This window comes from Ambystoma mexicanum, chromosome 6q (genome assembly GCF_040938575.1).
Source record: "Ambystoma mexicanum isolate Mex_15411 chromosome 6q, UKY_AmexF1_1, whole genome shotgun sequence".
NCBI lineage: Eukaryota > Metazoa > Chordata > Amphibia > Caudata > Ambystomatidae > Ambystoma > Ambystoma mexicanum.
Genome location: NC_090937.1, coordinates 693,528,782 through 693,543,784, shown reverse-complemented (window position 1 = coordinate 693,543,784; position 15,003 = coordinate 693,528,782). Strand labels below are relative to the sequence as shown.

General features: G+C 44.4%; 1 protein-coding gene across 1 annotated transcript in view; it reads right to left on the bottom strand.

Annotated features, from left to right (window-relative positions):
• RNF150 (ring finger protein 150) overlaps positions 1–15,003 on the bottom strand; it is a 682,925-nt gene that overhangs the window by 95,193 nt on the left and 572,729 nt on the right. Inside the window, exons 4-5 of the mRNA XM_069631193.1 lie at positions 12,065–12,147; positions 7,446–7,542 (exon numbers count right to left, since the gene is read on the bottom strand). Coding sequence (XP_069487294.1) covers positions 7,446–7,542; positions 12,065–12,147 — 180 coding nt within the window. The remainder of the gene's footprint in view (positions 1–7,445; positions 7,543–12,064; positions 12,148–15,003) is intronic.

Here is a 15,003-nt window from a genome sequence, read left to right as displayed (position 1 = left end):
TAGGCCTATGTAGCGCTCCATATGTTATGCCCGTCACCTGACAGAGCACTATGGATGGTAGATGTATTGTTCTAACGGGGGCCAACAGGTTTTCTGCATCCCTTCCTGTAATAGCTAGTGACAACTCATGCCCAATTATTAGCTTCTACACTTCCCTTGAAAAGGCGCTACAGAAAATCTGCAGGGAGATGGCTATGGTGCTCCAGATCAAACCATACTGGTAGAGAATGTCTGATAACTCCACTGAGTGTTTGATCCCACGCTTCCATGTTCCCTTGCCTACAATCTTTGTTTTCTCTGCTCCTGTACCTTCTACTCCATGTGTTCCTCCGTGTGCCTGTTCCTCCTTGTTCCTTGATTCTGCCCCCCCCTTGTCAGTCTGAATCTTGCCTCATCTTTTACTGCCCGATCTCCTGCTTAGACCCCTGCCTGATTCTGGACTACATTTGGATTGAGTCTGGATCTGGATTATTTCTATGGCCCTCAAGTTACAAATGTGGTCTGCCCTTTGGATTTGCTGCTGGATTACATTTTAACTCCGGATGTCCTGGTATATTTGCTCTGTACTGTGACTCTCTAGACCTGATTACAGTCCCACATTGTTCCCAATAGCGTGTCCTTGTGCCATCGAGATAGGTCCTTGCATATTTTTGTCGCACCTCGTGCTGTCCATGCAGGTTCCATGGCCTATGGACTCAGTGTAACAAAGGGAGTCACCCACTAGGTTTTTAGTGGGCCATCTCTTATCCCTAGGTAGGCGTCTCTTTCATGAGGATTTCCAATTTACCATTGCTTCTCAATAGCAATAAGCAGATTTCCCTTCTTTTCTACAGCCCGGGGGTTCGAGGCGTCAGTGCTGCTCCTTCATCCCACCTTTTTGTCTACCACTTCGGATAATCTCATGATATCGAGATGCTGGAGAGATGAAGTGTTAATGTGGGTTGGGTTAACTCTCAGATTCTGTTTTTGGTGTCAAGCCACCAGGGATCAGGGGAGGTATCCTGGCATAGTCCCTGTGACTCCCCTTTGCTCATTTTTTGGGTTTGGAGTACATGCAAGGAATGATTGGTAGCCACTACGATTTGCATTTATGTGAAGAACAGTGATGTCAATTTCAAACAGTAATTGTTTGCAATAACACATTTAGAAATGTCTCCGGAAGGGTGCCTGTACAACAGCCCAAAGAACAGAACATGCGGTGAGCCAGTTTACGAGCATATGAGCAAAGTGGGACATACATTTATTTTGTTCGTTTTATCCCCTGGTGTAACAAATATGTGTCTCAAAATGGGAACATTAACCTGGGAGGAAGGGAGGGGATGATGGTGTGGGAGTGTTTCAACATAAAGAATACTATACAAAACAACATTATTGCACTTGACTGGTGGGAGTGCTGGGTTCAGGTGGGGGAGGAAGCAGGGGAGAGCCCCTTCTTTGGCAAGTAAGTGAAGTTTAAGCCGAGCTGTGAAGAGAACCAGATCTATGAGATTACTGCGACGTTTTTACTGTGCCCCCCCAAAATGTCTTTATTTTGACACCCTTTTAACCCCATTTATATATATGCCCCTGCATCCTCCCTATATTCATTATATACTATACTCACCCTCCCACCCCCACATATATTAGAGGTGAAAAGGGGTATAGAATAAAAACATTTTGGGGACTAAGAAAAGCAACTTGAAAAGGGAGCGCTTGTGCATAAAAGCCAACCACCAGAGTGTTGGTAGGTAGATGTGTGGCCAGCCATAGGTAGGCTGCAGAGTGGGCAGGTAATGAAGTTGAGAACGTTCTCTAGACAGAGAAGTAAGTAGAGAAGAAGGGTAAGGCATAGGCACAAGTGAGTTTTGTGGGCACGAGGGCGAGGATTAGAGTTTTTGTAGAGCAGTGAGTAACAAATTAACCCCATTTTCCGAATGTTGGGAAGGTTAATTCAAGCAGCAGGAGGTGGTAGGGATGAATTGTTTTAGTCTTAGGTCACTATCAAAGAAGATGGTAAGGTTGCAAGCTGTGAGCAAGGGAGCAAGGTAAGGCAGGAAAGAGATAGGAGAGAGAGAGATGTCAGGGGTGTCGGGGATGGGGCTGAAAGCCGGGAGAATGAGGACATCCATTTCTTTTTTTTTTTTTATTTTAGATTTCAGCATGAGTCAGTAGAGAGGAATCTAGTGACGGCTTGCTATGAAACAGTTGATAAACTGTTGCGAAATGGCTGGGGTGAAGCAGGGAGAGGAGAAGAAGATGTGAGTGTTTGTCAGCAAAGTGGTTATAGTGAACGCCAAAGGATGAGATAAGTCTTCCTAGGGAAGAGATACAGAGGATAAAGAGTAGAGTTCCAAGGACTAATACTTGGGGACAACAAAAGGGAGATGGGTGGGGTTAGAGCTTTCCAAGTTCCAGGAGATTTTAAAGGAGCAACCTTCCAGGAAGGAGGTAATTCAGGCGAGAGCAGGCGTGAAAAACCCAAGGACATGGAGAGTGAGGAGGCAAGAGTGGATCACGCCAGAAGTGGCAGAGAGGTATAAAAGGATGAGCACACAAGAGAGTATTGGTGGTAAGCATCAGGGAGAAAGTTGGAGACATGCATGTGTGTAGTCTTTGTGGAGTGTTTAATACACAAGCCAGATTGAAGTGGATCTCCATGGCCATTATACTTCAGGTACTTAATGATTCGGTTGAAGAGAACTCGCTGAAGGACATATGAATAATGGGGAAGGAAAGAAACTGGGTGGTTGGTTGAAGAAAACCTCTTCTGATTCAAACGTTCCGCCAAAGAGGGTAGGACAATTGCAGATTTGAAGGAGGAAGGGAAGAGTATAGCGCCCAGATGCAGTTTCTGCTCGGTCCGTAGGGAATTACGCCGTATAACTCAAATACAAAAAGTACAAAAAAAGGAAATCGAAAGAAAGGTGAAAGTATTCTGAGAGGCTTATTAGGATTGAGACCAAATCAGACCATTTGAGGGACAAACTAGTACATTGGAGCGCAAGCTGGATTGGTGCTGCAAGTATGGGCATACATTTGGTAGCAGTGGTATGGGAGAAGTAGCTGAGATTAGAAAGATTAGGGGGAGAGGTGGTGAACAGAAGGAGGGGGATAGAGAGGAATGCTGCAAGGGTCACATATTTTAGAGATTTTAGAGGAAAAGTAGCAAGTGAAGACATTAGCAGAAAGGGAAAGGGCAATCGCTGTTGGCTAGGGGAGTGTAAGCAAAGGTTTGAGGGTAAATGAAAGTTTGCATGGGTGATACCAAAGGGAGAGGTTTAGATTTGTGAATTAGGAGGATTTGGAAGAGTCCAGAGGTGAGGGCAGCATGGGAATGTTTGTAGGATAGGAGTGTGGTGGGGGTTCATGATTTGAACAGTCAAAGGTCATGACCCATGTTTACTTCGAGCATCTAGATATCAGAGTTGATACATGATTGGGGTCGGGAAAATGCAAATATGCATGTAGGATAGTGTCTGTCAAAGTGAGTCATAAGTTCATAGTGAAAGTCAGAAAAAGCATGGTCAATGAAAGAGGCATGAATAGGAGAGAGACACAGGAGAGAAGTCTTCTCATCAACAAGGTAAGGAGCAAGCGAGGTTCCTTTTAGTCATTGAAGTGAGGAGGATTATGTGGTGGAGGGACCGAGATGTTAATGTGAACAATGAAGTGATCAGATGGAGAGAGGTTAGAGGAGGAAGGGAAAGTACAGAGATAGACCAGGTAAAAAGAGTTCCCATCCGAGTGGCTATGCAGGCTGTGGAGCGGTAAAAGGAGTGGTCCGATAGGTTGGAGTTAACTTCAGCAGGCTCAGGACATTTACAGTTCCCCAGGACAATAGGGATGTCATTGACTAAAGGAAAAGGTTCAGATCAGGGAACAATGTGTTGCAAGGTCCAGAGTTTCAAGATAGGCTGAACAGTGAGAGCAGTATGAGGGAGGAGTTGGCTAGTGGCATATACACAGGCTGAATAGATTATATCTGGGTATTAACTTGATATAGCCTGACTCTTAGCTCCAGAGCAATGCTCAAATCCTATTTACGGAATTAGCGGAAGAGGGGGAACCAAGAGATATCCTGGTTGGGACATATCATAGCAGTCAAAATTAATATAATGCCTAGAAATTTGCATCTAATGCAAGCAGTTCCTGTGCGAATTCCTAGGCCCCTTACACACTTTTTGTAGCACAACACATTTGGTTTTATTCTGGGCTAATACAAGACCAGAATCCTTAGGATTGTTATTTATAGGTGTCCAATGTTAGGCAGTATGGCAGTGCCAAACATCCACAATTACATATGGGCCACTCCAATGTTGCACTTGCTTGATTGGCCAGGAGGCGGCCCAAGAGGTGAAAGATCGAACAAGGAGCCACCACAATCCCACTCTCCCGGCTCCCATTTCTTGATCCAGCTGACCAATCCTCAGGGGGCAGGTGGGGCGTGTTAAATTCCAGATCAGCCACTCTAAACTAATGGGATGGTACTAGGAGTTACACAGGCTGAAAAGCAGGGGCAGACCCTGGTCTTCGGGCAAATGAATATGCACTATAGATAAAGAGGGGCCTACAGACTATTTTACAGCTATATTTTCTGAATGCTCCACTCGCCTATGAGTAATGCAAAGGTGCATTTAATATGGATGAGAGCAAAAGGCGCAATTACAGCACTTGGCGCGGAATAAACAAACGAGCCTGCCATTGCCATTGAGGACATTAGGAAAGGTAGGATTTCCAGGCTCTTATCAGCTTTTGGAAAATAGAGACATTCCAAGGAAGCTACTCTATATGTATAGGTTGAAGCAAGAACTTTGACCCCAAGTAGATTCAGGCTTGTGGTTGCACATCTGGACAACAGCACCTAGATCCTCATGGTGTATCGCGAAAAGGGACAGTTTTCAAATAGGCTAAAAGTGGTATTTGACACTTTCAGGCATTGTAAAATAATCAGCAGTGCATCAACCGGTTTGCTGCAGGAATTATGGGAAGTCTAAAAATGTGGCCCAAATGTGGTCGTTTTGCCCTAGATTCCAAATATTATGGAAAATAATACTGGCTAAGATACATTCAATCAATGGAGTCCGCTCGCAGTTATACTTGGACATGTAGACTAGAGCATTTATCTGGCAACAGGTTTGCAAGCTGATTCTATGACTCATCATTTACTATTAGCCGCAAAAACTGGTTCTGGCAAGAGGCTGGAAATCCCTGCATGGTCCACCTTTTTAAACGTGGTGGTGTGTAAAATGTGGTAGATCTTTGCTTCAGAAAAGAACAGGATACCCTGATTGGTGAATACATGGAAACCCATTTTGTGATCACTAGGCAGCACGCACAAACATAGCATCTAGGCTAACACTATTTAAAACAAGCATTGGTAATGCCAATCGTTTTGGCTTTTGTGTAGACATGAGAAAGCCATTTGTCAGGTACTGCCGCAGTTGTATTAACTGGCCAGCGATGGCAGCGGCTGCAGAATGGTGGCAGTGCATGAGCATTTTATAACAACGCCTAATACTTATACAGAAGCCAAAACCTTTCAGTGAAAGGTACACAGTGCTTATAAAATGAGTGGCTGAAGGCAGACCTGGTTAGACATTTTTTATTACACCAGTAGCATATTTATCTCAGGAGACTGCTTTGAAAAAACACTTGCAGGCAGTACGAGAACACACTGTGATGGTAAGGCTCTAAAATGCAAGCTCAAAAAGATCCCAGGAGGGTGTGTTTTGGGCAGGACGAGGGTGGGAATGGAAAAGGAATTGACTGCCTATAGGTCGGTAGATGATCAAGCAACACCTACATGCTTCGAGTGCCTCCTCATATGCCATTTCTCCCTAGCTGAACCCAATGCAATAGTTTTAGAATTGTGGGTGGTGCTAAAGCGCCACCCAATAGCAAAACTAAAAATGCTCACTGATGTAGCCGACAAATTCGAGGTGATATTCAATGAGGAATAGTTGAATTTTGATCTAGGTCAATACAACTACTGTTTGTCTTTTGCACATTCATTTGTATTTGCAATAATAGATTAGTACAAGCGCGTGTTTGCTTTTGGATAGGATTCATTGAAATCCCCCTGTTAAAAATTTAATAAAATAGATTTTTTTTTTTTAAACACGCATTGGCAAAGGCAATAGTTTAGGCTCTTTTAAAGGCATTAGATGAGCATATGGCCTTTTGCCATGCACTGCCATATTAGGCCCAGGTGTTAACATCATTTGCCTGCTAATGCCATTGTATGGCCCTGTGGAGACATAATGGCAGCGCCAGGCAAATGCCTAGCCCACTCGGAAGCCAATACTGTTTTTTAGCAAAAAGCGTTATAAACAGCGAGGAATACGTTCTATGCAAAGCCGTGTACTAACTCTTTGTTGGGGCCATCACTCCTTATGAGATGAACATAATGCAAATGTAATGAAATCCTTCTTTCACCATCTGTCGAAATCCAGTCGGCCAGTGGAGACATCTACTGAGGGGTGATTACCCAGGAGCAGCTTCCACAGAACGCTAGCCTCATATCCTCATCTAGCCATCAGTCACATAAGTTCTTTTCTTGTACGCTTGAAAAGATACTGCTTACAGCTTTGGTGCATTAAAAAAATGGCAAACAATGGTGCAGTGTTGGAGAACTGGATGAGGAGAAGGGATAGCTCAAGACGGTGGCCATTGCGCTATTGCAACCCTTGCCACCAGTCACATTACATCCAACTCCAGACAGATGCAAGCATTCATTAGCCAACGGCCCAACGCCAACTGGGTTTTTCAAGCGATAAGGCACGTGCCGAGCCCATGCCCGTGTTATGTCGGCACTACAGCGATGCCCTGCACGCAGTTACAGAGGAGAAGACCGGAAGCGGAGTCTTGTCGGTCCAGGCGATAGCATGGCTCTGCCCAAACCACTGCCGCCACAGACAGGGGTGGACTGGGAACCAAAGGAGGCCCTGTCGAGTGGCACCATACTACACATTTTTAGCAAGCCAATCAGACAACGTGTAAATCAAATAGTTCATCACGCACAAGTGGAGAGGCCTACTGGGAAATCTCTCGAGTTCCCACTAGGCCACTCCACCCATGGGCAAAGACAAGGATACCCAATTCACCACTTCAGCAAACGCCAAGAAAGGGCAGGTTATCGTCCATCTTTAGCTTCGTGCCCTTTGTCATCTAGTGAGTGATACGAAATCAAACACGCATAAAACGGATGGGCGATAGTACTCGCCTATGTTTCTTCTTCCCGTTCCATATCCCTCAAGCAACATTGTGTGTGGTTATGTTCGAGTAACATTTTGGAATTTCGTTTGTGGCAGGCGTTGTGGCTGCTTGGGTTTCCCCAGGTTGATATAATTCACATGTACATTCGCAAGTTCAGCGCAGTTTACTTTTATGTCATCATAAAAAGACCAATTACAAACACTTTCACATTTCAGAAGAAAGGGGAAGGGCCAGTGAAGTCGCGCGCTCACCGGAAATCCAAGCGCCTTCAGGATGTTCATTTTGCACATCGGGCAGGTGCGATGGTCCAGCAGCCAGGGGTCCACACAGGACTTGTGGAAAAGATGCCTGAAAAGAACAGACAGAACACGTTAGCACTCTGACTTCCTTTAGTCCGGAGGGCTTTCATGCCGTTCTGTGTTTCGCACATGTCGACATGTGTGCTCAAACCACAAACGCTTATTTCACAAGACTTGCGTGCGTCACTTCTGACAGGTGGTCACAGTGTCATATTGTAGGTGATTTGTGCGCCTGCACTTAGTGGGTGTAGGACAGTAAATGCAAGTATATTAGTACAGAAAGCTAACATTTTTTTTACCACATATATTACACGACAATAAGAGTTCAGATGTGCTTAGATAATTACTTTGTTTTACTTTTCAAATTAATGGCGGGACAGTACTGTGCGAGACTTCGAGATGGAGTCTGAGCTATATATAACCTCGATCTCTGCTATTGCGGTTCTCTCATTTACAGAGTACAGAAATATGTCTTCTGTATTTGTGACATATTAAATTAAATCAAAACTGGCCATTGTAATTTAAATTGAGCAATGTGCACAAAAAAAAGCTATGTCCTCGAACGCTCTTTGTTCTTTTCGATGATGAGGAGGACATCCGACTTTTCCAGCTACAGTCGAGCAAAGCCGCCAATTCATTTTTCATGGCCAACCCTTTCACTTGATTTCCAAAAGGTTGACAGGGCCTTCAACTCGAAGCATGTTGCTCACCGAAAACCCTCAATAATATGCAACTATAGGCACCATTTAAATAAAATGTAATTCGGTAATGTATGGTTTTTAATATCTGAATGGTACAATGTTGTATATTTGTACAATTAGTTTGAACTCCCAGGCAACCATTTTTCCCTCCACATTTTCCAATATTTTAGCATGGTCCCACAAGGATCTCACTATATACACTTTCAGATCCATCTGAGCTTTCCAGTGTAATGTGACGCCAATATGGTATAAACCCAAAGATCATTGGAAAAGGATACTACAACCACAAGGTACATATTATTCCCACCCAAAATATCGCCGTATATATGGTCGTCTGGAACGGCCATAGGCAATATTTTTGGGGGGGATAATTTGGGTGTTTTTTGGGAGCGGGGGCTGCAGGGGTGTCTCCCGCTCCTTTAAAAATAATGCGGGGTTGCAGGGGTGTCATGCAGGTTCCATGCCTTAATATTGCTGCAAAAATATGGCAATATTTTTGTATGTACAAAATACAAAACACACAAGAAGAAAACACAACATTAGAGAGCTGCCTTGGTGAAATCTACAACTGAATGAACTCAAACTACCCCAAACACAACTCGGGCAAAACAGAAATAATGATCATCACAAATCACAAAAAGTGGAGGAGACAACCACTACATCCCCTGGCCAACAGAACTTGGTACACCCCAGCCCGATCGTCGATTGTAAAAAAACCTGGGAGTCCTTATGGACAAACTTACTCTAGAGCCACAAGTAAATGCTCTAATCAAGTAATGCTTCTTTCTCCTGCGAGCAGTAAAGAGGATCCTACCATTCCTGTCATTCGCCAACAAAACACTCACCGTCATCACTCTCGTCATGTCCAGAGTAGACTACGCCAATTGCCTATATCTGTGAATGACAGAACAACTTCTAAAAAATGTTTTAAAAAATCCAATGCATACAAAATTCGACGGCCAGACTGCTCCTCGAGCTGCCTCGTAGAGAACACATCACACCAGCACCCAAAAAGCTACACTGGCTACCAATAAAACTGTGAATCAAGTTCAAATCGATTTGCATAACGCACACAGCAATCCATGGCCAAGGCGCAGGAGTTCCTAACAGAAAAAATAAACGTACACTGCCCAACAAGGCCACTCGGATCCAGCAGAGACATCCGAATGGAACCAAAACCATACAATAAAATAACTTTTCAGAGGATCCTCTTTCTCTCACCTCGCCCCAAAAACCTGGAACGAGCTACCAAAGAACATACGTAACACAAGAGATCAACTCCTATTCAGAACTCCTATTCAGAAAACTCCTCAACTCTTGGCTCTTCACCCCATAACTAGAAAGAGTGCATATGGGGGCTGAAACAATGTTGAGAGAGGAAACTGAGCGTCCCCATCTCCCTAAAATACCGCCCATCAACTGAAGTAAGGGAAGAACAATCTACGGCATATCAACTTACTAAATGAAAGATAGATAAGCTAGAATCATACCAAAGAACGATCACAGAGATCGGAATGGAAAGGTAAGGGTGATCGGTCAATTACATCTCGGCCTACAAAGTAAACACAGGCAGCAATGGATCACCAACAGGAAATAGATAGGCAGGGTGCCGGTGATTGTAAACATACAGCACCAATACCGGAGTGGGGGACAATGCATGCCTCAACCTGGTAGACGCCTAACAATTAGATGGACAGGAAAGAAAAAGAGAAAGAATATGCCTACTCCATATGACAACCAATCCATAGAACAAGAATTATAAGGACTAAGAGACATAACCCACTAACCCAAAAGCTCAAATATCTGCATACTTAACTCGCACAAAAATCCACACAACCACCTTCTTGCACGGCAAACTGCTCGCACTTCACCACACCGCAGCAACAAACAAACACATAGCTCACACCAACTGCCCACGAAGAATCACATCGATCCGATATTCACATCCAAGCTCCGCGCACAGTGAAAAACAAACTGATGCTGCCAACAGGACATCACCTTTCTCATTTTCCTACTCCCTCTTCACCCGATTAACCCCCCTGCCTTCTTGTTTACAGATCTGCCTGAGCGCCTGGGGACCAATTCCGTTGGTGACGGTGCAAATACCTTTAACATTAACTCTCAAAAGGCTGTTTTGAAAAAAAAAAAACAGAAAGGCACTTTGAGCGCAGAGTTTGATAGTAAGGCTTGAATAAAGCGACTTCAGAGAGTTAACATGAGGAGGTGTTTTGGGCGGGAAAGATCTGGGTGGAAATGGCCATAGGGATTAGCAAGGCCATGGGCGGTCAATGGATGGGCAAATAACCAAACAGCACCTACAAGCTTTGCGTCCCTCGAAATATGCCATTTCTCCCTATCTGTACTACAATGCAATATTTACGGCTTCTAGGTGGCGCTGCCACCGAATAGCCCAAAATAAAAATATGTAGTGGAGAGAAAATGTCTCTAAATTAGAAAATGACTCAAAGAATATTTTGATTTTTTCCTCCGAATGGCCCTAAATCAGCCACTGATGATGGAGCAAAGGTTCTCTGGATAAACACTGCAGAGCTATTGTGCGGATATTCGTTTTCTGACACAGGCCGTTTGCTTTTCAGAGCCAACCATTTTCAGCACAGAAGGAACTACCAAGAACCAAAGATTCTCAAATGTGGGTCTTGTATATTTGGAAAGGTTTCCTTTGAGTCCTGCAGGATACCGCAATGTGACAAGAGGACAAACAACACAACTTGTATCAAGTGCCCTAAGTGGCACCGGAAAAGGAGCCGGGTCTCATCAAGGGTGCGTGGCTTAATGGTGTAGTGTGGGGCGACGGTGGGGATGTGTTAATCTCACATGCTAGCTCATTAGGCCATGCCCCCGTGAGGAGCCCCAGGTTAATGGACTACAGGCAGCCCTTTGTAGATATCAGCACCTGTCAGGGTGCTGATCTCAGCATTTATTTACTAACAGCTTGCATCATGCCTGGGAAGGGACGCCAGCACAATTAATGCAGAAAAGGTGAGGCCACTGTAAGCCGAGGCACATTTTCCTACAGCCTGAAGCTAGCAGGAGCTTCAGGCTTTAGAAAAAAAAAAAAAAGGCCTCAGCAGCCACACCTTTTCTTCGATAATGGTGGGGCCATACCACGGCCATCACTTGAATGAAGGGATGCCTCGCAGGTGCCGGTGCCTCCATTATGGATTGAAAGCATTTTTTTTCTGAAGCCTGAAGCACTCGCACATGAGCAAGAGCAGCAGGCTTTAGAAAATAAACCTTGTCCTCTAGTGGCCGGGGCTTCCAGTGGACATTAGTGAGCCCTGGCAGGTCCCCGCCTCAGAACGATATCTGAGACTGCAGGGGGATGAGCCCTGGCTAGCCCCTGCCCACTTAAAGCCTTGATGTATAGGTCAAAATGGGAGCATGGGACATTAGCCCCGCATGCCTGCATGGGCTTCTCCCTACATAGCATGCACTGCATCGAATACCGTACACTGCCGATGCCAACCACGAATAAAATGACGGCCTTAAAGAGCGGTCGGGATTTGTTTTCCTAATGGCACATGTCTGCTACTTAATCGAATAAAAGGCCTGCTAAAAAGATACAGATCTGCCCTCGCTTGTTTTCATTCCCTCAATTCAATTATTGCATTCATTATGATTCTTCCAGCATGCTTATTAAGGACAGAACGTACAAGCAGACTTTTGTTTAAATGGATGCTGCCTGCCCACGGATGGCTTCCTTGTTGCTGGGGAGTTTCACTACCGCAGGGATTTCTTTTCTCCCACTCGTATCTCTTGGAGTAGAATCAAAGGAAACCGGTTTAGAGAAGAAAAAAAAACACGCCTGTGGGGAAAATCTAAGAAAGAAATGATGTGAAAGTAACTTACCGGCAGGGCAAGATCCGAACCACGTCGTTCGGCTTGTATCCTTCTATACACACAGCACAGTTGTCATAATCGGACTCGGTTTCCTGCAGTCAAAAGAAGAAGAATTACTGACATGGCTGGCCTTTCACAGGCGTATGCAACGCTGCTTCATAGCACACCTGGCGCTTTAGTTTTAGCGCGCGCTAGAGGCACTTTAGGCATAGATAACTGTGTAGGGAGGGAAAGAGAAGAGCCATTACCGCAGGCGAAAATGTACCGGCCGAAGGAGTCCTAGATATGTGCGTGTTCAAGGGTGTAAGGGGAGCTAGCATTCTGGGATGTGGGGAAGGAGGGTGCTAAATCAAACTGGCTTGAACCCCCCCCCCCCCAAACCCCAATAAACAGGTATATTGTTAGCTGTATTTTAAAAACACCCAACTGTCAATTTTACACACAGCTACACCACAAATGAGCTGCTATTTGTTCGCATATTGTGCAATAAGAATTTAGACAAAATGTGATGTTTCTTGCAGATTTTGTTTACTCCAGAATGCACAAAAGCACTCACTACTGATACCATCCGATTAAGGATATTCTCATATTTTGTGATCAAAACCTCCAAACCTCCCCTTCTGCCCTTCGGACAGGGAAGTGGCTACACACGGAATGGATTGGCAGATCAAACCCGACAGCATTGCCCACAAGAGGCTCTAGGAGTCGATCACATTGTGCTCTAGGAGTCAATCACACTGTTCATCTCGGACTGTATGAAGCACTGGATAGCCCTTCACTATGGCTCCGGGAAGTGGGACGGATAAGACCCCTGTAACTGCCCTACTCAGGAAAGAGGGTGGAGTTAAGTCCCCCAAGACCCAGCTCATAACCCTCATGCCCCTTGTTCTGACAACCCTGATGCGTGTTCATATGCCGATTCCAGCCCTCCTCCAGACACATGGCCATGTCCTCTTCTAACATCATCCCCCCTCTGCCTACTGCACTGTCCTGCGGAAAAAGAAATAGAAGATGGACGCCCGGCTCTTGCTACCCGTTTGAGAGAAGCCAGGGAAACATCCACTTGCCGCTGGCCACTGCCATCCATGTGCCCAGTGTTTACTGAGGCAGTTCTACGGGCAAAGCCCCGACCATGACCAGGTGGTCATCAAGCCAACGAGAAGGCTGAGGCAGGGCTCTAGGTTGGGAGCATGGGTTGCATCTCAAGCAGTGAGATGGTTGTGCATCCCTGAGACTACTAAAATGCTGATTAGGCATAAACATTTTTTGTAACAAACGTATTTATTTATAATAATCACAGAGAAAGTCTTGTATTGTCACTGGCCAGGAGTGCATGATGTTGGAATGTTGATGTATGCATGATAGGCAGCTCAGGAGAATGTTGAGTGGGTCTGTGAGTGAGTGTTCCATGAATGTTAGTTGGGGGCCTGAGCTGGGTGTCTAAGGATGGCCGGTGGGTCTCTGTCCCGGTCTTTACCCGTCTGTACCTATAATGTCCACTGTGACTACCTGAACTGGTACTGTACATATTGAGAGTAACTAGATCTTGAGAACAGAAGAAATCCAAATCTTGGAAAGCTGCGTCCCCTGCACACTGTCAATGAGACAATAAGCCTAAGGAGATGTAAAAACAGGTCTGAATGGTTTCGAGAAGACTTTGTATATTTTACACACATACAGTGTATACAATTTTAGAATGACAGTGATATGTAATTCAATACATCCAAAGAATGACATACAATGATTCTGTTAGTTTTTGGAGGAAAAGATGTCTTCTCCTTTTTTATTATTTTCAGGTTGGCCCAACGCGTTCGAGATTCATATTCTCTTCATCAGGGGCATAAATCTTCAATAATTCTTTCACTTTAATCTACAAATAATTAATCAAGCATTAATTACTTTTTACAAAAGGTCAAAAGAAAAATAATTAACCAAGTTGAATCACTTTTTATAGAAAACAGTAAAAAAAAACACTTTATAAAGAGGGACATCTCCTTACAAGTTCCTCAATGAACCTGACCTTGCTAATGTACAATTGTTGAGAGTGCAATGATTTGATTCATGTTATACATTTGATACCGAAATATTATGTCATGCGAGACCAAGATTGAAAATAATGTAGTTTTAACAAGATTTCTACACGTTATGAACCTTTAATTTACATGGATATACTATCTTGAGACATAATAATGCCTAGAAAAAATTTAAATAAAGAAATAGAGCCTGAATATAAAGTAGGGAAGAGGTGGGGAGAAGGAGAACTCACCCTTCTTCCGGTAAGATAGTGGATTGAAGTGCAGGGAGAGAGCAGTGGTTGCTGACGGTAGTCTAGTGAGGAATCTCCGTTCTCCTATGGGAGAATAAGAGCATAAGTGCCTGCAGTCCGTGTAGGCTTAAGAAATAGCTCTATGATGTGAAAGAGAATTACTTTCAATTTAGATGATAGAAGAAGCAACAGTCCACGGCAGGATTGCGGTCAGGAAGCCCAGCTCTCCGACCGCATCTGCCGCGGACTGTTTATTTATACTCAATAATGGAGCCGTGACGCCACTCGCGCATGCGCGAGCGGCGTCACAACAACCATGACGTCACTCGCGCGCGAGTGGCGTAATGTCAGGAAATATCAGGATGCGTGTGCGCGGGCGGCGTCAATAACACGTCACCCGACACCATGTAATCAATATGAAGGTAAGTAGACGAGATGTGATAACATAACTGTTGTCACGCGCTGTTAAGGTCTGTGAAAGTAGAATGTTATAAAGGCTCACTATTCACTATGTGTCTATGAAAAAAAGTGAAAAGAAGTAATCTAAAATGTATTATGTTGCATGTCAAACTGCAACAGCCTACTGCCACAAACTAATGGTTTAAACGGCTAATCCTGCCGTGGACTGTTGCTTCTTCTATCATCTAAATTGAAAGTAAGTTCTCCTTCACATCATAGAGCT